This window comes from Aptenodytes patagonicus, chromosome W (genome assembly GCF_965638725.1).
Source record: "Aptenodytes patagonicus chromosome W, bAptPat1.pri.cur, whole genome shotgun sequence".
NCBI classification, from domain to species: Eukaryota; Metazoa; Chordata; class Aves; order Sphenisciformes; family Spheniscidae; genus Aptenodytes; species Aptenodytes patagonicus.
In genome coordinates this window covers 32113942-32139255 of record NC_134981.1, presented here as the reverse complement: position 1 = coordinate 32139255, position 25314 = coordinate 32113942, and the positions used below count along the sequence as shown (strand labels likewise).

The 25314-nt window shown below is 38.5% G+C and overlaps 1 protein-coding gene across 2 annotated transcripts in view; it reads left to right on the top strand.

Moving 5' to 3' along the window:
• LOC143171893 (phosphatidylinositol 3-kinase regulatory subunit alpha-like) overlaps nucleotides 1-25314 on the top strand; it is a 67967-nt gene that overhangs the window by 35312 nt on the left and 7341 nt on the right. The window contains exons 3-11 of one of the 2 annotated variants that reach the window (XM_076361057.1): nucleotides 5337-5429; nucleotides 7160-7234; nucleotides 10754-10885; nucleotides 11765-11966; nucleotides 12162-12241; nucleotides 23301-23403; nucleotides 24092-24190; nucleotides 24315-24495; nucleotides 24976-25101. In XM_076361057.1, the coding sequence (XP_076217172.1) occupies nucleotides 5337-5429; nucleotides 7160-7234; nucleotides 10754-10885; nucleotides 11765-11966; nucleotides 12162-12241; nucleotides 23301-23403; nucleotides 24092-24190; nucleotides 24315-24495; nucleotides 24976-25101 (1091 nt within the window). Of the gene's footprint in view, nucleotides 1-5336; nucleotides 5430-7159; nucleotides 7235-10753; nucleotides 10886-11764; nucleotides 11967-12161; nucleotides 12242-21022; nucleotides 21158-23300; nucleotides 23404-24091; nucleotides 24191-24314; nucleotides 24496-24975; nucleotides 25102-25314 lie in introns of those variants that run through there. The other variant, XM_076361058.1, reaches the window with a different exon arrangement.

The window sequence follows — 25314 nt, the reverse complement described above, 5'->3', positions numbered from 1 at the left end:
ATCGATGCCCAGCCAGTTCCCGAGCAGCAGTCACCCCTCCCCCGGCTAACTCCCCCCAGCTTATATACTGAGCATGATGTCATAAGGTATGGAATATCCCTTTGGCCAGTTTGGGTCAGCTGTCCTGGCTATGCTCCCTCCCAGCTTCTTATGCACCTCCTCGCTGGCAGAGTATGGGAAGCTGAAAAGTCCTTGACTTAGTATAAACACTGTTTAGCAACAACTAAAAAATCAGTGTGTTATCACATTATTCTCATGCTAAATCTAAAACACAGCACTATACCAGCTACTAGGAAGAAAATTAACTCTATCCCAGCCAAAACTAGGACAGTACTGTTAAGTCTCTTTTTTTTTTTTTTTTCCTGACAGATGTGTGGGTTTTTTTGTGAGGTCTTTCAACTTTAAATGAACATCATTTTCTATTTTGTGCAAAAGTTGGGAAGCTTAAAGTACAAGTCAGTATAATGCTATGAGTTAATTATATGGGAGATGATGCAATGAGTAGGAAATCTCAGAACAGGTGGGAGGTTAAGTAATTTGAATTTGTTAATGGCATCTCCTACATGCTGATAAAGTGAATGCTTTTTTCAGTGTTGCTGAGCACTATAACTATGTGACTTAGATGTACTGTTTCGTCATTGCTGTGTTGAAGGTAACTGCAGGTTTTCTTCCTGCCGTTGTGTGTGTATATGTGTTTGTGTGTGTCTTTTTGCTATAGAGCTTATACTCACCAGTGTGTGCATAGTATTGAGAGATGAATATCCTGAGTTTTCAGTCAAAATCATAAGTATTTTACAATTTATGTATGTATGGAATAGACTGTCATTATTTTAAATGCTCTTTTCCTATCTAAAATTTCAGCAATGTCTCTGGTAGATAGAAATTTCTAGTTTTGGAGAAAAGGAATGGGGTATAGGGAGGAAGAGACATCAGAAATCCTCTGAACTCCTAATACTTTAATATTTTTCCAATTGCATATTTTAGGGTAGCAGAGGAGTGTTGGAAATCTTTCATTTTAACCAGTGTGACATTTGCTTTACATACATATGTTCTTTAGACATATTATAGATTTTATATAAATATAAAGGTGAATGTATAGCTTCCAAAAGCCTTTCACTAAGGATATTATTGATCCAAGAATACTGTACAACAAAGAGATTCAGTAACAGATTATAATACAAACCTAGTTTATAAGCTAAGATCCTGCTTAAAGTGTAGATGAAAAGCATGGAGCATCAGGTAGATTGCAGGAAGAGGTACTCTCTGTTTAGGTAATCTGGGTAAGGTCTACATCCACCCCATTCTTTATGTCCCATGGAGACAAACTGTTTTCTGCAGTGTCTTTCTTCACCCTGCAAGGGCTTTTTCCCATGAACTGAAGTCTTTCCCTGACACTAGGTTCTCATTTTTGGTTTGCTTGGACTCCATCCCTCGTGTAGAAAATCTTAATCTCGTGGGAAATGGAATTATTTTTCTAAATACACTGCAAATGTCTATAAACGAGGTGTATCTCTTGCCATCGTTTCAAGGCACAGTTTGATTAATGCGAGAAAGCATAGTTCTCTTTGCTGCCTGAAATGAAGAATAGCAGCTCAGTACCATGGATGGACCATCCCTGAACTGCCGTGCTGTCACCTGAAACGTTTCAAATGTCTATCAGATTTGACTTGCATCCTCTGTCTCTATTTCTTCTTCTTCATCTCTACTTTCTTTCCTCAATTTTAGTTTAGACTGTTAGCTGCATGCTGCCTCCAGCTGGAATTATGAGATGAGCATCTTTGTTCAGAGATGATGCAATTTCATTGCTGTTACTTAAGACAGAGAAAGGTTCTTAATGTAACTAGCTACCTAATGGAGCAGAAAGTTATCTTCATAAGTAAAAATATGTAAACTCTGTTCTTAAAACCTGTTCTTCCTCTGCTACCATGTAAAGGATGCATTTTATGCCCTTAGCATTCTGCGAGTCTATTAGTATCTCATAATTTTAGTATTTTCATAGCATACCCTTTGATGTGACTCTGACCTGATCCTTCATTTATTCTTTCAATAGATTTGCCCTTACCATAAGGTAGATTCATGGCTTGGGGTCGAAAGGAACTATTTGATCTGAATACTACAAATGAAATGGTCTGTATTTCAGCATGCCTCAGCAGAGGCTGCTTGGACTGCAACATCTTCCATTTGAGCCCAACTTGTGTTTGATAAAGCAGATATGATGTTATGCTAAAAGAGGTGTTCCGGATGGCACCTGAAAGTGGTTTGAAGATGTAGAGAGATGAAAAGTCCATTCCTTCCTTGAGTAGGTTGTTCTGCATTAATAACTATATTTGGAGATATGCTGGTCAGTATAACACTGTGATTAAAAGCTAAATACAAAGCACATGTTATATAGGTGTAGCTAAGTCAACTATCTGACAAAACTTTAGAGTTTATTATGTCTACTCATTTGCATTTTTCAGCTAACTATGGTGCCATCAAGGAAGGAAATAGCGTGGTTTTTACCAGAACCTATCCTCTAAAAAGCTATACAGACAATCCTTAGTTATAGTGCTATCTTTTATTGCTTCATCATATGAGTCTAGTATCAGGTTTTCCTTTATTTTGCCCAGGATTGATAATGTAACTAGCATGTAGTCATCGGGGTCATCTTACTTGTCCTTTCAGAGTGCGGATCAAGCATTAGAACTCTCTTGATCCCCAGGAATTGCTCTGATTTTCCACGAGTCTTTAAAAAGTAACATCAGCAGGCCAGAGATCTCCTTAGGCAACTCTTTTGGAACTCCTGAATGCTCATTTTCTGGGCCTCATAAGTTAAACTGTTATGACTAACAGATGTTTTTCTAATGTCCTTCTCAGTTATGAATGGACTGGAAAGTATTTCATCGTTATCATACCATCATTCTGCTTCTTTTTGCAAAGGACATGTCTCAGTGTCCCAGTATGCTCCACTTCCATTACTAGTTCGTAAATAATTATTATTTATTATCTTTCATTTCTCTCCTCAGTTTTCTGCACTTCTAAACTTCTTCTGTACCTTCCTTGCTGTCTTTCTCACTTTTAAATTGTTTGCATTTTTAGAAAGTTATATAATTGCTGCTTCCAAAATAGGGTGAATTCTTAGCCAAAATTGTCTGCTTTCTCAATTGTGTGGTATATTTAATTTTTTGGCTATCTAAAAGTTCTTCATTAAAAAGTCTCTATTCATATTTTACTGGGTTTTTTTTTCTCCTTCTAGTTAGTTATCCTCAAAATTTTGTTCAGTTTAAGTCTTCTAGAAATACAGTGTGTGCATATGTGTGCATGTATGTATGCATATGCGTGTAGGCACATGCGTGCATGTGTGTTTAAGAATTGTTCTCTATTTGTCCATGATGAGTTTAATTGGGCAGAGATCACCATTGCTTAGGCAACTGGCAACTTTTACTTCAATGATTAAGCTTTGTTTGTCAATCATAACCCATCAAAGCATGCCAGATGTTTCTGGCAGTAGTTTAATAATATCTTTATGTAAACATTCTTGATTTCCAAGGGTTAAACAGGACCGCTCTAAAACTTTTGAATTACTCTTTTGGCAAAAATAGTGCGTTTAGAGATAGATCGTCTCTCACATCACAGAGCCAGAACATTCCTTTATACGGTATATTCTCTCAGTGAAGAAACTGCATCGCGTGAAAACTGACCTTGTATAAAATCTGTATGCAGGTTTGCTTGAATCTGCAAAATGTTCCTTTATGATTATACCACAATTTATTCTTAACCAGTCATTCTAGAAAAGAAAGTTCTTGCTTCAAGACAACTATACCATTAAAACTATTAAGCTTGAAAAAATGAAAACAAACAGAACTTATCATTGAACTTTTGTACAAGTATGAATGTGGTGGGTTGACCTTGGCTGGATGCCAGGTGCTCACCAAGCCACTCTATCACTCCCCCTCCTCAGCTTGACAGGGGAGAGAAAATATAATGAAAGGCTCGTGGGTCGAGATAAGGACAGGGAGAGATCACTCAGCAATTACCATCACAGGCAAAACAGACTCGACTCGGGGAAATTAATTTAATTTATTGCCAATCAAAATCAGAGTAGGATAATGAGAAATAAAACCAAATCTTAAAACACCTTCCCCCCACCCCTCCCTTCTTCCTGGGCTCAACTTCACTCCCGATTTTCTCTACCTTCTCCCCCCCGAGCGGCACAGGGGGATGGGGAACGGGGGTTGTGGTCAGTTCATCATGCATTGTCTCTGCCGCTCCTTCCTCCTCGCTCTCTTCCCCTGCTCCAGCGTGGGGTCCCTCCCACAGGAGACAGTCCTCCACAAACTTCTCCAACGTGGGTCCTTCCCACGGGCTGCAGTTCTTCATGAACTGCTCCAGCATGGGTCCCCTGCGGGGTCACAGGTCCTGCCAGGAGCCTGTTCCAGCACGGGCTCTCCATGGGGTCACAGCTTCCTTCGGGCGCATCCACCTGCTCCGGCGTGGGGTCCTCCACGGGCTACAGGGTGGCTATCTGCTCCACCATGGACCATCATGGGCTGCAGGGGGACAACCTGCTTCACCATGGTCTTCACCACGGGCTGCAGGGGAATATCTGCTCTGGTGCCTGGAGCACCTCCTCCCCCTCCTTCTTCACTGACCTTGGTGTCTGCAGGGTTGTTTCTCTCACATATTCTCACTCCTCTGTTCCGGCTGCTGTTGCGCAGCAGTTTTTCCCCCTTCTTAAATATGTTATCGCAGAGGCACTACCACCGTCACTGATTGGCTCAGCCTTGGCCAGCGGCAGGTCCGTCTTGGAGCCGGCTGGCACTGGCTCTATCAGGCATAGGGGAAGCTTCTAGCATCTTCTCACAGAAGCCACCCCTGTAGCTCCCCCCCCCCCCCCCCCCCCCCCCCCCCAAACCTTGCCACACAAACCCAATACAATTAAATACTTGTTTCTACTGCTATTTCAGGCCTTTGTAAGTGTGTTTTACCCAGGGGATCAGCAACTCCCAGCACACTGGATGTAAATGTTTCAGACCAAAATATTTTTTAATTTTCATCCTTGCATTGTATTTCTGCCCATCCATAGGTTGCAAACTTTTATTGTATTTTCTTTTCCTAGGTAATATGGAGGGTGATTCTAGGGCTGAGGTCTCTAAAAAGAAAATGCTGTAAAAATGCAATTGTCATCGTTTTTATTTGCTTTCTGATGAGTTGCGGAGTGTTCTCATTTAGGCCTGACAAGTGGGATGTTTGTTCAGTACTTAAAAATTAACTGGTTCCATTATGTGCCATGACTTTCATAAACAGAAATTGCATTTAACTGTAGCTTAGCTTATTTTTCTTCTTTTCTTTTACAGCTTTTTCACTTCCAGATCTTACGGAGCAGTTTGCACCTCCTGACGTTGCTCCACCAATCCTCATCAAGATAGTAGAGACAATTGAAAAGAAAGGTAGGCTGAAGAACGATCTACCAAGATTTTTTGTTACTTGTGTGAGCCAAGACTGCAGAATCAGATCCAGAGCTGGCATCTCCCCTTCCTAGAGCTGCTAATGCATCACATTACTCAAGAGATGTGAAAATAATCTCATTTAAGGTTTATTGGATTCTGCTCAGTAGAGGCTACTTGGACTGTAGGAGCAAAACCAAAGCTTACCTCAAATGACATTTAATAACTAATATAAGTATTATTGAAAGGTAAGGGAGAAGGGTTTGGTATTGCTTTGTTTTTTCTAACCGATGAGCACCTTAAGTCGCTTATGGAAATGCCATCATGACATTGAATTGGATACAAGGCCAAGCCAGTAATGTGTTGCCCCAAAGCGGTGGGGGGGGGGGGGGGGAAGAATTAAATATGAAAAAGTTACAAGAACTGTTTTTATACTTCAGGAGCCAGTTCTTTATTGCAGCTGTATGCTAAGCCAGCCAGTGTTATTTTTATGGGGTTTTTTTGATCTTCTGCTTTCCCATGTTGATGTCTTGCCATCCTTTTGAGGCTTTCCCCTTTCTTCTACTATGTCCTGCCTCTTTTGCTCTTTATCTCTCTTCCTGGCTTCTCCTCTGTTTTCACCTTCATAGTCCTGGTGAGGTAAGGAGCAGCCCAGTGGGTCCTGCTCATTCAGTGGCCTTATAGCCTGGGAGTGAGAGGAAAAGTGGTATTCTGATCGGACTCAGACTGCTGTCCTTGGGGACATGGGTTCTCACATAGTGCTGTGACACTTTAAGAGAGCGTAAGCCTTTCCTGAATGAGTAGGAGCTTGCTAATATCAATGAGAAGGGCTAATGTTTAGCAACAGTTTGCATAAGCAAACACTGCTTCCAGGAAATGCCACTGATACTATTAAATTGTCGGTGCTCTGCATCCTTGGGTATGGTCTCTTTCCTTGTGTCTTCTGTACTTTCTCTGAAGTAGGGAAGTAGTGAACAGTATCTTTCATCTGAACACACTGTATTGGTGTCTTTTATTCAAGTGGATTCTCAGACATATTATGTGACATATACAGACGTTTTCTCTCACATCAGCGATGTGACACTCGCCCTACATATACTGTGAGGTTATGGGCTCTACAGATAGTCAAAGGCAGCCTAAGAGTTACCTGTCCCGTAGAAGGGACTCTCTGTCTGTTGACTGCATAGGGTGCCAAAGGTTAGTCACATTTGTAACTTATAAGTCTCAGTTAAATCTTTAAAGCTAATTAGGATGTGTCAGAATTTTTGTCATGTCCCTGTCCCATTCCTGTGGGGTATCATGACTCAGACTGCTCACTTATTATCCACCTGAAGGACCTGGTGTTTCCAGCTGGCATGTAGAGTGTAAAGGAAGATCTGGCTCCCATGTTGTTCCTGCAAGCTGTTTTCTTCCCTGGGGTATGTGAATCTGTTTCCTAGTCCTGGCCTTCTATAGTCAGCCCATGGAGAGTTGTACAGAATATGTGGGACTGCCGGCATCTCTGATCTTCCTTGGCCAGCTCTTTCTGCAGACCCAGCAGTTTGCATGTACAAAGAGGTGTCTTACAGCCTTAAAAAGCAATCGCATTCCTTAGCGTAGTAGGTGGTAGGAGGATGGTGGGGAGAATGTTGCTAATTTATACTGTAAGTACTTATTTGAAGAAAACAGAAGTATGTTGTTTCATGGCAACAGTCACTGGAATGTTAATGTATCCCATCGATTTTGTTTTGAAGATCTGGAGTGCTCAGCTTTGTATGGAACACAAGGCTCAAGCAGCTCAGCAGAATTAAGACAAATTCTTGAATGTGGTAAGTACAGTTCTCTTCTTTAAAGCACTATACAGATTTTGTGGTCAGATGGATCCTGTTTTCTTTGCTCCCCTACTCAGCTTATATATGAGCTGGTTCTGAATAATATAATATTTAAAAGACAAATATAAGTAAAAAAGGTTTCTAACTTTTACACTTAATATGAAAGGTATTTTTCACTTTTACAGGTTGTCTTTTTTTCATGGCTTCACTGCATGGTTCTTTTTCCAAGAATAATTATTTTAATCATTTGTTGGTAACTTGCTTGTTCAAGGACTGAAAATCTAGCTGTACAGAAAAAAAAGGTGTTTTGTTCAGAAGCAAGGTAAAGATACACTATTCCTGTAAGGCTGCAGGTTAATATTTTGTAAACAAAATGCCATTTGTTTACATACAGTTCTGCGCATGCATTTTTTTGTTCCAGTAGATGGAGAGGCAATAGCTCCACATTCCCTGCCTGCTACCGAGCTGATGCTGGAAGGGAGAGAGAATTGAATTGATGTTGCTGCAGTAGGCTGGGTTCTTAGGTTTTGGACAGTAAAATGTAGCTACACCACTAACACCACATACCTGTTCAACTTTTCTGAAATATGCTTCCTTCTCTTTTTGGTACTCTTTTTTTCAACTTCAGGCCAGAATATACTGGCATGGCAACACTCAGTTGCACTATGAGAGATCAGGAGCTATTGTAGGAGGACTGCTTGACCACGCCTTTGCAAGCTGGGGTGCGATGTGAGGTGTGAACTTCCACTTGCATAAAAGAGCACAAAAATACAAGGGCTAGAAAATGAAATTGGTTACATGCCATGTTGCCAAAGGGACAAAGGAAACAAACTCAAACTGTGAATTAGCTCTCTTCATTTTTAGTAATTGCAAATATTAACAAAATGAACAAGAGATGATACTATGAGTTGTCTGTTCCTTCAGATCAAAAGAACATCCTGTCCTCTGCTGATTGTGATGGGAGTGAAGGAGTATATGAGTGCAAGCAAGGAGAGGAAATATGCATGTGGTGCTAGCAGCCTAAGCCATATTTTTAGTATTGTAATTATATTTTTCAGTCCAGATAAATCCAGATTTTCTATGGCACCAATATGAATGTATCTCTTAATTTATCTGAATCCCTTGTTAAGTCTCTAAACTGAGGTGTACTTTTAAGAAAGGTTCATCTGTCTCCTGAGATCAAGAACTTGTGGTTTACATGTATTACTTAAAATGTATTTAGGTTTGAGAAAGGAAAACAGGACTTTACCCTTTAGTAACAACGTATCTTTCTTAGTTCTCTTTAAGATAGGATCAGAATCTTCCAGGACAGAGCCAGTGCAGTGGGTGTCCAGACACATGGATACAGACAGATCTGACCTCCGCTTACTCTCTTGAATTAACAGAGTGCAAGTCAGCTTTGGTCTCAAAGTTGTGAACTCCATTAGTGTGCTATTCTGTTTATGGTTAAAATGCTCTCCATATTATTTGGATAACTGCCTGTTAGCTTCAACACCATTCTATCTAGCTCCAAAATCAAAGCTGAATTGCATCTGGCCAGCTCGGCAGACGGAAGAGTTCAGGTCTGTTTATGACGTTACACCCAAAGAGTTGCAGAGTACCACAAGTTTATTCTGACTCATGTATTCATTATAACAATTTGGGATATACTTCAGAGAATGGGTCAACACTGAGACAATCAGGACTTAACTTGGCTTATGAAATAAAAAACATCCTGTGAGCAGCAGAACTAATGGAAACTATTTCTTATGAATTTGTGGTTGGATTCTCTAACACATAATTGCTCTTGTAGAATTGTCGTGGTTTAACCTCAGCCAGCAACTGAGCACCACACAGCCGCTCGCTCGCTCTCCCCCCACCCCCAGTGGGATGGGGGAGAGAATCAGAAGAGTAAAAGTGAGAAAACTCGTGGGTTGAGATAAGAACAGTTTAATAATTGAAATAATAATAATAATAATAATAATAAAAGACTATACAAAGCAAGTGACGCACAATGCAGTTGCTCACCACCTGCTGACCAATGCCCAGCCAGTTCCCGAGCAGCGGTCACCGTCCCCTGGCCAACTCCCCCCAGTTTATGTACTGAGCATGATGTCACATGGTATGGAATGTTTCTTTGGCCAGTTTGGGTCAGCTGTCCTGGCTGTGCCCCCTCCCAGCTTCTTGTGCACCTCCAGCCTTCTCAGTTGGTAGAGCATGGGAAGCTGAAAAGTCCTTGACTAGTGTAAGCACTACTTAGCAGCAACTAAAACATCGGTGTGTTATCAACATTATTCTCATGCTAAATCCAAAAGACAGCACTGTACCAGCTACTAGGAAGAAAATTAACTCTGTCCCAGCCAAAACCAGGACAAGAATTCATACCCGCACTGCAAGTTTTTTATCATCTGAGCCATTCATAATGTCTTTTTTTCTCATGCAGATTCTTTGGTGTCTAATAAGGATTGAGCTCATACTGTAAGCTTTTCTTTGGGGAAAACAGGAAGGAGGTGGAGGAGCACTAAGTGTCTCGCTACCCCCTCTTGGCTGCCTTTTTTCACAGTATGTGTAGACACACCATATATCTGATTCCTCTACCTCCCTGTTGAATTTGGTTTAAACTGGCCAAATAGGTTCAGGAGTTATTTTACAGGGGACTTGGCTAGCCTAGAAAGTTGGTCAGCATTAATATCTAAATTCTTGTACCAAACGTGGATCTTTCTGTAAACATTTAGGACTTTACTGCACCAGTTTCATGTTTTAAGAGGAAACCTAATCTTGCTTGCATTAAGTAAGTATTTCTATATTTTCCTATTTTTACTTTTGCTGCTGATATTCCTTGCTGCAATGCTAACAAGTAGTCCTAGCCCCATACTAGCTACTATGAAGAAAATTAACTGTATCCCAGCCAAAACCAGCACAATGTGACGCTCCCAAACCTTAGCCCAAGTCATAACTATGCTGGAAGGATACCAGGTTTTACAAGATAAATCCTAACTGCTGCATAAAACACCAAGCACCCAGTTCTGCACGTGTATATTTGTTTCGACTCACATGAATGTTTACAGACTTGGGGCCCCAAGTTGTTAATCAAGCTTCCAGTCATAATAGAAGTAGCTACCAGTAGAGAAGATGCATTTGCCCAAACCCTTGATTAATACTTACTTCTTACACAAAATATTTACAGGTAAAACAAAGACCTGTTAAAAATACTCTGATGTTCCATAACACTGCCAACTTATAGCAAGTCACTACCATTATTCTGACTTCAGCCCTGCACTGTATATGACAGAAGGCCACGCAGCTTTGGAAACCATTTGGTTCATCAGATGCCAAAGGCCTAAGCATGGTGTTGAGCACTGTATGTTCTTCATCTCAAAGATGTGTTTTGGTGTCTTAGATTCTTTCTTACAAGTTGTTCCCCGTAAACCAGATATAAGTTAGCAGTTTTGGATTGGTATAAAGCGTTAATATCATGAGCCTATGTATTTTTTCTAGTTTCTAATGTCTAAAAAGTATGTTGCTCTTTCCCTTTAGATGCCTCTCTGTTGGATTTAGAGACATTTGATGTGCATACTTTATCAGATGCTCTCAAGAGGTATCTCCTGGACCTGCCAAATCCCATCATTCCAGCAGCTGTTTACAGTGACATGATTTCTGTAGCTCAAGGTATGAATATCAAATTATTTCAAATGTCAAACCAAAAAGCTTTTGTTAGGATTCTGAATATCCAGTGGTCCAGCTGTCACCCACAGAACATGGAAGATTCTGCACAACCTGGCAGCATCTCAGAAAAAATATATACCTTCACTGCTTTTGATGAAAGCTGTTTCTATTCAGATCTAGACATGCATTATTTACTTATCTATTTAGGTAAACATAATGGAAAATGTAAAGGATAACACAGTTCTCTTCATTTTAGTGAGTAGAATGACTATAGAAAAACTGTGGGGGCAATCAAGGATTTATCTGTATTCAGAAAGCTAATTTTTAACTTTTTTTCAGTGCTGACAAAGTAAATGTATTAGAGGTCATGGTGTTCTGCAGTACGTTGGGAGTTGCAGATTATGAAGTGACAAATACATGCATGTAAGATTCATCATCTACAGTAGTCCTTTCAAACAAGTACAGCTTATAGGCTTTTGGCACATGGGCCAAATATTCTGTTATATGTCTCAGGACAGGATATTGTTACTGGTGACCTTCAAAGTTAGAACAGCACCTGTGAGAATTATCTAGTGCATCTCAGAATTACCCAATCATGTGTGACGCTAAACACAAGACAGACTTCTACCAGTACACTCTGAACACATTGTGGTTTTTACCAAAATGCATATCTGTTTCCATTTGACTTTTAAATACTTGTTCTTTACTCTTCCCTGAGCATTTCACTTTTTTCAAAAGAAGAAACAAGTCTTATGGCACTAATGAAGGACAGAATTATTATTTTTTTCTGTAAGATTGATGCTTCCAAAGGAGTCCTATATACTTGTTGATGTTGAATGTTACTGTTCTGATATCAAGATCCTTTTATCTGTTTGCTTGCAGAAGTGCAGAGCTCTGAGGAATATGCTCAGTTGCTGAAGAAACTTATCAGATCTCCAAATATACCTCCCCAGTATTGGCTCACACTCCAGTATTTGCTCAAACATTTCCTCAGACTTTGTCAAGTCTCCAGCAAAAATCTCTTGAATGCAAGGTCTCTGGCTGAAATTTTCAGCCCTCTGCTTTTCAAATTCCAGATAGCAAGGTACGTGGGTCATCTTTATTATATTCTGTACTGTAAACATGGGTTAACTATATAAAAAAGTAAGCTTAATTAATTAATTTCCTGACCTTACTTCTAATGTGGAGGGCATTGTTGTAAATTTTTCCAATGTTTTTTGAATAATACTAATGTAAACTTTTGCACTTTTACTAGTTCTTACTAATTCATCTCTTGCAGCTCTGATAATACTGAACACCACATAAAAATCCTAGAGGTTTTAATCACAAGTGAATGGAATGAGAGACAGCCTGTACCAGGTAAAAATATTTTTAATTAAAAAAACTATATACCATTGTTTTCTTAAATATTAAAATTCAACTTAAGGACAGTAAATGCATGTTATTTTTCTTTTTTAATTAAACTTAATGCAAAAGTGCATAATTACAGAACTAAGTAGAAGTTGTTCATATGTTCCATAGTAGTGTGCAGCATTTGTTTTATAAGAAATTGTCTTTTTCATTAAAATCATTTTAGTACCCATAGTTTGTACAGCCTTAGGACTTTCATTCCTTTTTCAGTAAACAGTGAATAGGAATTTGTGAAGTTATAAGTCCTGTAAACCAATAGAATACATATCATACAGCGGTGGCGGTGGTGGGAAATTCTGGAGATTTTATTTAAATCTCACTCTACTTCCAGGCAAATTTTCTTAGAAATACAGTACCCCATAGAAATCATCTGAAGAAAGTAAGATTTCCCCCTTTCTTTACTTATATGCATTTTTTTAATCCAGAGACTCAAAAGATTTCTTAATATCAATAAACAATGCAGAAAATATTAACACCCCATTCAGGAAAGTTAGATTGCACTTGTTTTGATTCTGTGAGTTAGCACCTAATTTAGTCAACAAACAGTAAAACCCACCTCTAATTTATGCAAAAATCCCTGGTTTTAAATCAAATATTTGGTAGGAGCAAGTTGCTAACTGTGTGCAAAAGAAATGATTAATGCAGGGGGACTTTAGATATTAGCTTTTACAGCTTAGTAACAGAGAATATCCGAACAAAGGATAGGGCAATGATGAACAGAACATTGGGCAGGCTGTAGCTCTCCTGCCTCTCTATTCAAAGTACAAGGTAAAGTTCATGGCAGTAGGATTTGTAGGGCTGCTTAAGATTTGAAGAGCTAGAACACAGCAGCAGAAAAACAGCAGCAGAAAAATGCCTTATGTCTCATATTTCAGGTAGGCACATTGTATAATCTTTTGCTTTGATTCGAAGGCTTTTCCAACCTTGCCAGCTCTATTAGTTAGGAACCTTTCCCTAATGTTTAGTGTACATGTATTTTCAGCTAGTTTATACCTATTTGGTTTCATTCAATTTTGTCAAAATAGTTAAGGAGTCATTTCCAGAACCACTGTGTATTTTTCTTCCTGATGTTTCATAACAACCAGGAGAGTCCCAACTTTTAATGACTACTTGTCTTATTTTACTAAGAATCAGCAAATAACTGCTAATTGTTAAAGAATGATTTTATCTTAGCCACATGTTATAAGCCTTACAAAGCAAAATACATTTTAGAATATTAGAGGTTTCAATAGAGTTTGCTAATAGCATTTTTTCAAAATTATATGTTTGCAAATGCTTTAGGATATGTAAATTTATATGGCTTGAGGTGCTGATTGGGAGGTTACAAAGGTAGAGTCAACAGTGAGAGTTTAAGTTGCACTTAAGAGATCATTTGATTGCGTATAGTCCTGAGTTGCTTCATATGAGGAAAGTATAAAAGTGAAAGGTGTTGATGTTAGAACTACTAATGAGAACAAGGAGTCTAGTCGTCCTGAGAGTATCATTAGGGCACTTGAAGAAATGTGGCTGTATCCATCAGATTTATAGGGTTTGACGTTACATTAATAATTATAATCTAACAGCTATTTGTTTTTAATATTGCTTCTGAATTAACTAATTTTTTGTAATGCAGTAGTTTATTTTGAGGGTCCTCCTGGGATATTTTATATGATCTGTTACAAAAATAGAATTCCTTCTCTGTGCATTTCAAAGTCCATCCTGGGCAATGGAATGTTTTTTAGTAGAACATTTGCACATCTATTAATATGCTGAAAAAAACCTCATACACATTTTCAAGCTTTGTAGTCTATGGTTAGCTAGCCTCTGCTCTTAGGCCTGTAAAGTGCTTGAATAATTTTCAAAAGTTGAGTCTTAATAGAATGTTATGTAAGTTTACAGGATTAGAACACAAGTCTGTTTTCAGCACCAAAATCATTCAGTGACCTGATCATCTGAAGTGCTGTGTTTTTATAGTTCTCATAGAAGACTCGAAGATGTATTTTTCAAAATTATCATCTTCAAGATTATTGGTTGTGGTGGCTTGAGTTTCCATAAAAAAATGTTTAGAGGCATTGTAATAAAGGAAGATACCTAGAAAAGATAACTTATTTGTCTCATAAGTGTTCTGAGAATGACAATCTATAATAGAATTTTTAAAGTTCAGAAGTTAAGAGGTTTTAAACGGAAAAAATCTTACTTGTTGAAAATCATGTAATGACAACTAAGTGATAACAGGTAAGCCAATGCTGCCAGGTTTCTTTTCTTATTCACAGGTTGAAGTGATAGCTTCCTCCTTTCTTTTTTCTTTCTGTTATTCTCAAGCCTGGATGAAAACATTCTGTCTAAAATGAGCTGTGCATGAAATTTTAGTGGTATCTTACGCAGTATGTAGATACATTAAATGCAGGGTTGGAGATAACTGATCTGGATAGGGAGGAGATCTTTGCACAACTGTGTTTTTTTTTTTCTTATCACATCGCCCACTAATTATCCTTCTTGCCTCAAAGCAATAGAAATTATGCAATTGGGCCTTATATCTTAATATATCTTAATATTAATATCTTAAATTGGACATCTTACAGCTAGAGTGATGCTATGCACACCATAGCACAAAAACAGGAGTTACTGTTAGGCCATTACTTGATTTTTATTTTTTTTTTATCACAACTCTGGACTGATTTTTTTTTCTCTCTCACAGTGTTCAACAGCAAACTATGCATTTTTGTTTGTGAATTAGAATAGTGCTTAGCCCTCCACAAAAGTTAAAGTACTAAAGTTAAAATACCTGTTGTGCCTATGTGTGTAGTACGTCAAGACAAAGTAATGTTGCAGGAGAAGTAAGATTAGAGAAATGTTTGGTGTTTTGAATAATTGGTAACCAGATCCATTTTCTGATTCCTGTCTCATTCTTTGTGCTGATCAGTAGGAGGCCTGAAAGGTGGTAAGTGTTACTGGGCAAACTAGATGATTTAGCATCCCATTTTAACACCCCAACTTGATGAACAGCCATACAGGCTTTAAAAAGTAATGCTGATTTTACAGTCAGAAACAAAGTGCATGTCTCTAAATATGCTATTCAAAACAGTAGTGTTAGAAGAAAGTATCTTAGTTATAACAGATTATAGCTAACGGTGCTGCTTATGTCTCACAGATAGAATCTCACACAACAGAGAGAGATGTGAAGACGCGTATGCTTTTAGAGGTATATATTGAAAAATGGGCTATATTTGTAGGTATAGAAGATTGGATGTTTTTTTCAGTTCATTTTTGAGGATTGTAAAGGCTCTTGGTTTTCCTGTCTGGAGCAGGCTTGTGCTAGATGCAGGTCCCCCAGCTGTCCACAGGGCCCGGTGGGTGCTTGGGTTGGCGCGGTCGGTTTGGCTGAGCTGGGAGGGCAGGTTGTACAGAGGAAGGTGGTGTGATAGGAGAGTTAGGAGGGGTTTTTTTGGGAGAACTCAGGGAGATGGGAGTCCTCTTGGGGTGAAGGTGTGTTGAGGAGCATGGAGTGGCTTTGGGTGTGTGAGATCAAGGTGTGTCTTATCACAGGAAGGTAAAGAGGAAGGAGGACATAGTGGGAGAGTGAAAGAGACGTGGGGAGCTGGTGGCATTGTGGGCAGACAGGCTGGTGAGGAGCTGAGGAAGAGCAATTGCAGTGGCTGGAAGGAGTTGCCATCCTGTACAGATGAATTGAAGCCTCTAATGGCCTGCATGCTAACTTAAGCTGAGCTGCTTTGTCTAAACTGTCTATCCCAGTTTATTCCCGTTTCCCAGGCTTGTAAATAACATTGTAAATAACATTGTAAATAATGGCTCAAGCTGTGAAATATTGCAGTTTTAAGCATGAAGAGGTAGGTTTTACTACTCACAGGGTCATAGCTAAGAATAAGTGAGGTAATGAGACTGCCTTACATGTAACTGCTCACTTGCTGGGGATGGGGTGAGGGTTCTGGCAGTATCGCCAAGATGCAGACGCTTTGCTTTTAGCTGAACAAAATATTAGCAAGCTTGGTGGCATAACAACCAGAGCAGGGGAGTGTAAAGACTGATCCTGTTCTCTTGAAATTGGTCACAAAGCTCCCCTGGACTGCGGTGGTCAGGCTCAGCCCGCAGTCCTGTCGGTAGTGTCTTGGGGGTACAGCCAAATATGTAAAAACGCTGTCCCTTGTCAGGACTTTTCTGCATCATGTCATGGGCTTGGCTGGACTGTTGGCAGCACTGAGTGTGGTTTGGAGCGTGCAGAAGGCAGTCTGTCCCGGGGAGAACTGATGTCGTACAGGATATTGCGCATCCGCGCCTCACCCAGCAGAGGGCCTCCCTTCTAAGCTAATAAAAATCAGGCTTTATATCTAACGGAGAGCAAAATGCTTTGTTAATCACCATACCTAGCAATGCTGTATTCTTGGTTTAGATTTTGACAGTAGTGTATGCTTTATGTTTCTCAATACCTAATTGAAAGTATTTGGTAAAACTGAAATATGTACAACATTATTAGAATTTTTTACAGATTAATATATGTGTTTGTGTATTTGTATGTAAGTATGTGTAACACACATGCAAGCCTGTCGAACCTGATCAGTTCTCTTCCTGCTTCGTACATCTATTTTTAGAAACAAATTGCTTTATAGATAGAACATCACTGTGAGTATGACTGCAAAAAGTCATAGGCTGCTAACTTTCTGCAAATACAAATCTATAGATTCAATGGGCACCACTCAAAGTTTTGAAATTTAAATTTAAATAAAAGTTAAGATGGGGCAATTGTATGAAAATGCAGGCGTGTGCATATCAGTATCTTTTTTTGACAAGACACATGATTCCCTTCTGCATGATGATTAGGAACTCATTTTTGCACAAGGCACTGGAATCCAAAAAAAAATTGGACTTGGGAACAAAGTCTTATCTTTTATCTCTGTGTGGGTACCTGTGCTTTTTAAAATGATAAACAATTAAATGAACCGGTTTTGGGTTGTCTTATCTCCTTTGAGAATATGCTTCTGTATTGTGGCCCTATAAAGCAAGAAGTGTTATCAACCCCTTCTGTAATTTTAACAGTAAATAGGAGGCATATCAGTTACTGTCAGAAATTGTTTTTTTCCTCTTCTCCTGCTGTGTACTGTCATTAGTTCAGAAACGCGGGTTACCGTCTCCATTTGAAGTAGGCTGTACCTTTATGACTGTGCTGCTTTAGATTATATATAGAACTGACAATTGTTCAAGTAGGCAAAGGCTAAAACTAGAAAAGCAATGGATTGTTATAGGTGAAGCTAATCAATAAACTGTAAAACATCAAAAATGTACTGCAGATATTTGGGATTTCATTATGAGGTATAAGTGGATTTGGTATTTTGTAGCATAGGAGGATTTTGGTAGGTGGAGTGTTCGGGAGGTGAAAACTTCAATGCCATTTGACTGCCGTAAGGAGCATGAGCTTATCTCAAGGAACACAGCTACTAGAAGTTCTCACTGTTTCCAACAAGCGGGAGGAAAATATTAATCCCCTTCTCTTCTTTCTCTGAATTAAATCTTGTGGTCTGCTTCTCCTTTCATTTTGGATTTATTTCCTTGTAAAAGTATAGTTGGCAAAGAAGTTAACCTCTGTAGGCAAAGGGGAGTAGGCTCTTCAGTTGCTGTTCTGTTCCTTTAGCAAGTCTGATCTCCACCAAACACTAAGGCAAGGAAAATATATTTAACCTAAACTGCTCCCTCTCTGTATAGTCCCTTTTCCCACCTGCCTGCCCAAGAAATCAACAACCCTGACGTACTGGAAAACACCATGGATATGGACAGATGTTTTTTCTACTGCTTTCAGTTTATGGAAAATGGATAAAATGCCTCACAGCTTCATGCTAAGGATCTTCAAGCAACACCTGTATTTGTGATCCATTGTGAGTGTGAAGGAGGTGATGCTCTGCTTGCAAGCAGGCTATTTTGCTTGTACAGGGCTGCTCTGAGAGATGCAGCTCTTTTCAAGGAAGATTTTGATTCTGTTTTTTTTTTTTTCCTGCAGTTAGTTAGTTAGCCACTTCCTGTATTTGGCTGTTCATGGTGTTTTTCTCGACTTTAATACTCCACTCAGCAGCCAGTGACAGAGACTATTTTAAGGCCTCTTACAATGGTCTTCTCATTTACTTAGCGAAAATGAGAAAGTTACCCCTGCATTGGCCACTTGTTAGCTGATGACAACTTTTACTTTGAATCTGGCTCCCCCTCCCCCACCTGAAATCCCATGCTCAGCAAATATTTGAACTTGCCCAAGTTAATCATGAAACTGAGATCTTTATCTGAGAGAGATGTGCAAGCTACCGAGGGTGGTGGTTTCTTTTCTTTTTTTTTTTTTTTTTCCCCCCCAGTACTAAAGTCAGGTTCACTTTTTAATGATGAACCAGAGTAAGTGGATACCTTCTGTACAGCACAGAGCTTTAAGCAATTAAGAATAGAGAGAAGGCTTGGATTTTCTCACTGCATGTTACCACTTTTTTAGAGATTTTTATGGAACATTGGTTGGAAAGCAGAGCAATCTCTTTCAGAATTTTTTTTTTGCTTAGTTGCTTCAGAGAAGCTTCCTATTAAAAGGAGTTTTGGGGTTTTTTTAAGCAAGATTTTTATAAGAGGAAACCAATTAATTTTTCAGATTATTGGATTGTATTTTCAGGCTGTATTACAAGGGTGAGCATTTGCGATGCATAATTTACAAAGTAAGTGATTTTGAATTTCTGTGTGTGTTTTCTTCATCACCTCGTGGAAGTATTTTGCTATAACTGATTACCAGGTAGAGATTTCATGGTCTTAAGATACATGAATGAAAGTCAAGTACCTCAGTACCTCTCCAGGTTATACAGGGAATGGGGAATTGCCTGTCTGCCTCCTGTCTTTTCTTGCCTGCAAGCTAGGCTAGTCTGAACTGAGCACTAACCTGATTATACAAGTGTGGGCAGTCCAGAATTCGGCCACCAGTGAAACTCTGGAGAAGTAATTTTTCCTGAAAGCCTTTATTCAACAGAATAAAAAAATCTTACTGATCCCACATGAGACCCAAATGCAGCAATGTAGTCTTTGTAGGAAATCTTTATAACCTAATTTACATAAGTACCTTGGCAACTCAACTGTTTGGGTAGCAGGTGGGCTAAACCTCCAAGTTCAGTATTTGGACTTGTGTCTGGGATGATTTTAAGTATCCTATTTCATTTTGGAAATGGAAGGAATCTTTAGAGCATGTCTACCTAAACAGGGAGGGAAGAATCTACTTCAAAATGAATTTAAGCTTGTTAAGATATAAAGCAAACTAGCATGCATTTTTTGGTAGCTGTTGGTACTCCAGACATGTTCTTATATGTTAATGCTTGTCTAAAGGGGGTGAGCTGATGAGGGGCACAGAGGGAGGGTAGATGTGTTTGAAATATTTGGGAAGGATATAAATTGTGTTAATTTTTTTTTAATGAGTTTTTGTGAGTTAGAGCACATTTCAGCCGCACCAGGATTTCTTATGATGTAGGCACAGATAGTTGCTACAGCTGCTCTTTGTTGTGGTTATTTTTGGTATCTAGTTTTCTGCCCCCATAGATTATAGTGAGTATAAAGCATTCGGATTGCTTTACATAGCATTCTGCTCTGGAATTAATAGTCTATTCTGTATGTGTTTTCTTCCAAGAGGTCTGAGTTACAGTCAACGATGGGGGGGAGTTAAGAAGGAATATTTCTAAATGGTAGAATACTGATGACATAACGTCAAGTGAGGAAGAAGACACTGACAAGGACTCTTGCTTTTAAAAACAATTAACTTGATAAATATCTCAATGAGAACAGGATAGAGAAACAGTGTGAAAAGGCAGACTAAATCTTGTTGTATCCTGACAGACTGGCTTTTTATGTTCAGCAAAATAATTTTTCAAGATCTTGCTCAGTTCTGATTTTCTTCCATGGTTTAGGAAACTCTGCTGAATGTAAGATTACAATATTTGATTTTTTGATTTCAAAATGAGTTAATCCAGATCGATTGGAATTGTATTTTATTACAAAATGATAAGGGGGGAAGGCATCTCTGCAGTAAGCACATTTTATGTAATAATAACAAGTATATCAGACCTGTGTGTCCATTAAAATTATAGAAATCTGTACAGTTTAAAAACATAATCCATATTTCATTATGTGGAGATATATGTCTCTGTGTGTGTATGTATGTGTATAATGTGTGTGTAATAGATACACATACACGCACACGGAGTCATGCTCTTTTTCCCTTCCACATCTTTAATATGTACAGTAGGTCCACAAGCCTTTTATAGCTTTTTGAGTAGTAAACTTCAGGTGTCTGAGTAGGAGAATGAAACTGAGAAGTGACCGACCTACCTCTAAAGGGAGCTGCCCTGTGTGTGAGAGTGCGTGTGTGTGTGTGTGTGTGTAAGAGCTACGTGCTGCAGCATATCAGCCTTTTGTCATCCTGCCAGGATTGGACTGTACCATGCTGCAAAGTCAGGAAAATGAACTGGGAATGTGGGCGAGGAGAGCTCACTCAGTCCTTTTCTTTGTAATACCAGGTGTATATTGCAGGTCTGCTAAACATAGATTCTTTCAGAAACTAAAATGTTTTAAGATTAATGTAGAACAAAATGATGAAACAGGAATGGTCTGGTGACATTCTTTTGACATGATTGGCTGAGGATTATGATGTAATAGGTTACAGTGCAGCCCCTTATAGGTTTTAAAATGAATTCCAAGACACCATTACAAAGAGAGCCTGACACTTTTCTTGTATCTGAGCTTACTCAGTGAAACTCATACAAATGTACAATACTGTTTGGAATATGGAAGAACTGGATATAGAATATCCTAAGACAGATATAAATTGTGGCACAGACTTGATGTTTTACATAGAAATGGATCCACCAGGTAAAACTGCAGTCTTATTATGGAAGACTTAATTCATTTTGGTCTTTACGATAGCTGCTGAAAAATTCTTAGTGGATATGTAGGATTTCTTTACTATGTCATTGATACAAATAGTTTTTCTTTTTTCCTTTTTTCCATAAATTAGCATTAAATTGTGTTTTAGTGCATGGTTATAGTAATTAGAATCATAACCTCTAGAAATACCTGTCTGCTTACTTAATTGAATTTTTACTGAATTGACCTGTTTCTGTTTTGATTTTATCCTGTCAGATGTAGTTCTAGCTCTGCTATTTATTATCATAAAAATTTTGCATTTCTTTTATTATTATTTTTGCTATCTCTGTTCCACACTGTGACTAAAGGAGATGCTGTAATAACACTTTTATTTCCTGAAACAGTGATTACAAATCATTGTTTTGGATTGTTTGAGGAAAAACAGATTTTAAAATCTAGCAATATTAATTGAATATCTGATATCGCATCATTTTTTCATATCATATAAAAAAATTATGCTTTCTTGATATTCATTGCAACTGTAAAAACATCGTCTTTTGTAGCTGGTCAAAATATACAGACAGGGATGTTCGTAAGGAATGTTGTACTTACTGGAGAACTAAAAGAGCTAGGTTGATTTTTAATCCTGATTCCAATTCCCCCTTGCTACTAAGTCAGGAGTGCTGCAGTATCTTCTCTGGCACCCACTGGTATATGTATGCAGCTTTGACATTGAGAAAAGGGGGATGTGGTTTTTAATCAGTCCTGGCATTTGGAACACAATTTATTCTGTAGAATACTAAGATTAACACAAGAGATATTTGGGTCACAGACGGGTTTCTTAAAGTGGTTTTTGGCAAATCATTGCACAGAATGTTGAGGATCACAGAAACCCAATTCTTCTTCTTAAAATAAACAGTATTGCTGTGGGTTTGCATCTTTTGTTACTCAGCTTCTAGGTGAGGAAGCAACAACGTTCCTCTAAGATCATTACATAGGAGAAAAAAAAAAAATTTTACATGTTTTATTATTTATATTCACCTGAAGATAGTGGAAGAAGGTAAAAGCAAACTTCAGATTTTTTTTTTTTCTCAAATGCTTTCTTCACAGGGGGAGGAGATGAGTATGGTGTTATGTTTTGCTTAAAATATATTATTGCAAGAATAACGTACTTTTTTGAAACGGTACATCTTTCTTGTTTAATTATATTGTTTTCAGTAAAATATCTTAGAATCATAGAATCGTTGTAAGACCTTTAAGAACATCGAGTCCAACCGTTAACCTAGCACTGCCAAGTCCACTACTAAACCATGTCCCTAAGCACCACATCTACGCATCTTTTAAATACCTCCAGGGATGGTGACTCAACCACTTCCCTGGGCAGCCTGTTCCAATGCTTGACAACCATTTCAGTGAAGAAATTTTTCCTAATATCCAATCTAAACCTCCCCTGGCACAACTTGAGGCCATTTCCTCTCGTCCTATTGCTTGTTGCTTGGGAAAAGAGACCGACACCCACCTCGCTACAACCTCCTTTCAGGTAGTTGTAGAGAGCAATAAGGTCTCCCCTGAGCCTCCTTTTCTCCATGCTAAACAGTCCCAGTTCCCCCAGCCGCTCCTCATAAGACTTGTTCTCCAGACCCTTCACCAGCTTTGTTGCTCTTCTTTGGACACACTCCAGCACCTCAATGTCTTTCGTGTAGTGAGGGGCCCAAAACTGAACACAGTATTCAAGGTGCAGCCTCACCAGTGCCGAGTACAAAGGGACGATCACTTCCCGAGTCCTGCTGGCCACACTATTTCTGATACAAGCCAGGATGCTATTGGCCGCCTTGGCCGCCTGGGCACACTGCCGGCTCATGTTCAGCCGGCTGTCGACCAGCACCCCCAGGTCCTTTTCCGCCAGGCAGCTTTCCAGCCACTCTTCCCCAAGCCTGTAGCGTTGCATGGGGTTGTTCTGACCCAAGTGCAGGACCCGGCACTTAGCAATCTTGATTCCTCCAATGTTTTTTTAAAGACTGTTAGTGATGGAAAACTCTATTTTGTAACTATTTTTTTTTTCTCATTCATGTAATAATGTGTAATTTCAAGGAATATATGGTCAGGTTTTCAATGAGTTATAATCAACTTTTTCCCCCTTCGTCTGCAGCACTGCCTCCTAAGCCACCGAAACCTAATACTGTAACTAACAACGGCATGAATAACAACATGTCATTACAAGATGCTGAATGGTACTGGGGAAATATCTCAAGGTAAATCAGCTCAAGGCATGCATTTCTTATGTTTGGCTTTATGTTCCTGCTGTTATTCTGTGTGTATGTATTCTTCTTAAGTATAGAAAAATTGCAGCTCTAAGAGCCATTTTTAGGATATTTTCCAACGCAAACGTATTACAGTTGGTTTTATTCCAAACATGACTAAGAAGTTACTGGCAGTCAGTTAGAATGTAATATGTGAAATGATTTGGTGATTGTTCTGTTATTTTAAGACAGCTACATGAAATGCTAGCATGAAAGGACAATACCAAGAAATAAGTATTTTCTTCTTGTCTTTCATCCAGAACCTCAACTGTAGGCACAATAGTTAACAAGGCAGACTAACAAGTGCCATATATTAGCAACATTTTTAACTGTACTATATATAGGTGCATTAGACCAGCACTGGCTGCTCCAGTTGTGCAGGCTTGTATGAACAAGCAGAAAGATCTTTTCATGAATATAACTTTATTCCAGCAGTGAGAGGACATAGAATATACCATTTTTATACCCCAGTTGTTCTCTGGTAATGATAAATAAGCTATTAAATAACTGTATTTATTAATATGGAGATCAAGAAGGCTTATAAAAAAGTTATTTTAAAACAGAATAATTTAGAGCACACTGAGAAGGTAAATGAGTGAGAAGTAGCTGAAATGATTGGTTACTTTTGCTTTCATTTTAGAGAAGAAGTAAATGAGAAGCTTCGAGACACTGCTGATGGTACCTTTTTGGTACGAGATGCTTCAACCAAAATGCATGGGGACTACACACTTACGCTAAGGTAAGATAATTACGCTAGGTCTGTAATACCTGACAGTAAAATGCAATACTGCATTTAAAATACAGTGTTCCTTAGGAAATAGTATTTGAAGTATGCCTAACTTTTCAACAAACTTTATTTGCAGGAAAGGAGGAAATAACAAATTAATCAAAATATTTCACCGAGATGGGAAATACGGCTTTTCTGACCCATTAACTTTCAACTCTGTGGTCGAGCTAATAAACCACTACCGGAATGAATCTCTAGCCCAGTATAATCCTAAACTGGATGTAAAATTACTGTATCCAGTATCTAAGTACCAGCAGGTAATTTGGTCTATTTTCTTTGTGTTACACTTAAATACAGAGAAATTACTGTAGACTGGGGAGTCATTTATCATGAAGAACTTCAGCTCTGTTAATGTTTGAAAAAATAAAGTGGGTATAAAAATGGATGTTTTTGTTTAAAACCAACTCCACAATTTGCATATAAATAATTAAAACTTTAAATACTGCAGATACATTATTAAGAAATAAACTTGTTAATAAATATCTCACTCATTAATGATGAAATATATAATTTTCAGTATAAAGCTGAACACTTGCAATGCAAAATTGCTTTTTTGTCATTAATTTTATTTCTAATTTGCATATTATGCATATAGTATATTATATCTCCATATTGATAAAAGAGAAGTCACATTTACCATGTAACTATCTGGTCATTTTTAAGCAGTTTTATCCTGAAAATCTGTGTAATATAATTGTTTCTTTACGGAATATCTTTCCTTCTGCTCATCATCCCAGGATCAAGTTGTAAAAGAGGATAGCATTGAAGCAGTGGGAAAGAAATTACATGAATATAATACCCAGTTTCAAGAAAAAAGCCGAGAATATGACAGACTCTATGAAGACTACACAAGAACATCTCAGGTGAGCTAGATTTGAAACCAAAGGGAGAGTGGAAGACTTCTGTAGATTTAGAAGGCTATTACTGTAAATTCATACTTCCATCTTCCTCCCTTCCACCACCACTACCATTGCCCAAAAGAGGAAACATATCTGATGTGCTCGCTCAGTATAGTAGAATTGCTTACTCATGTTTGAATAGTCACCACCTATAACTTAACCCTGTGCTCAAGTCTG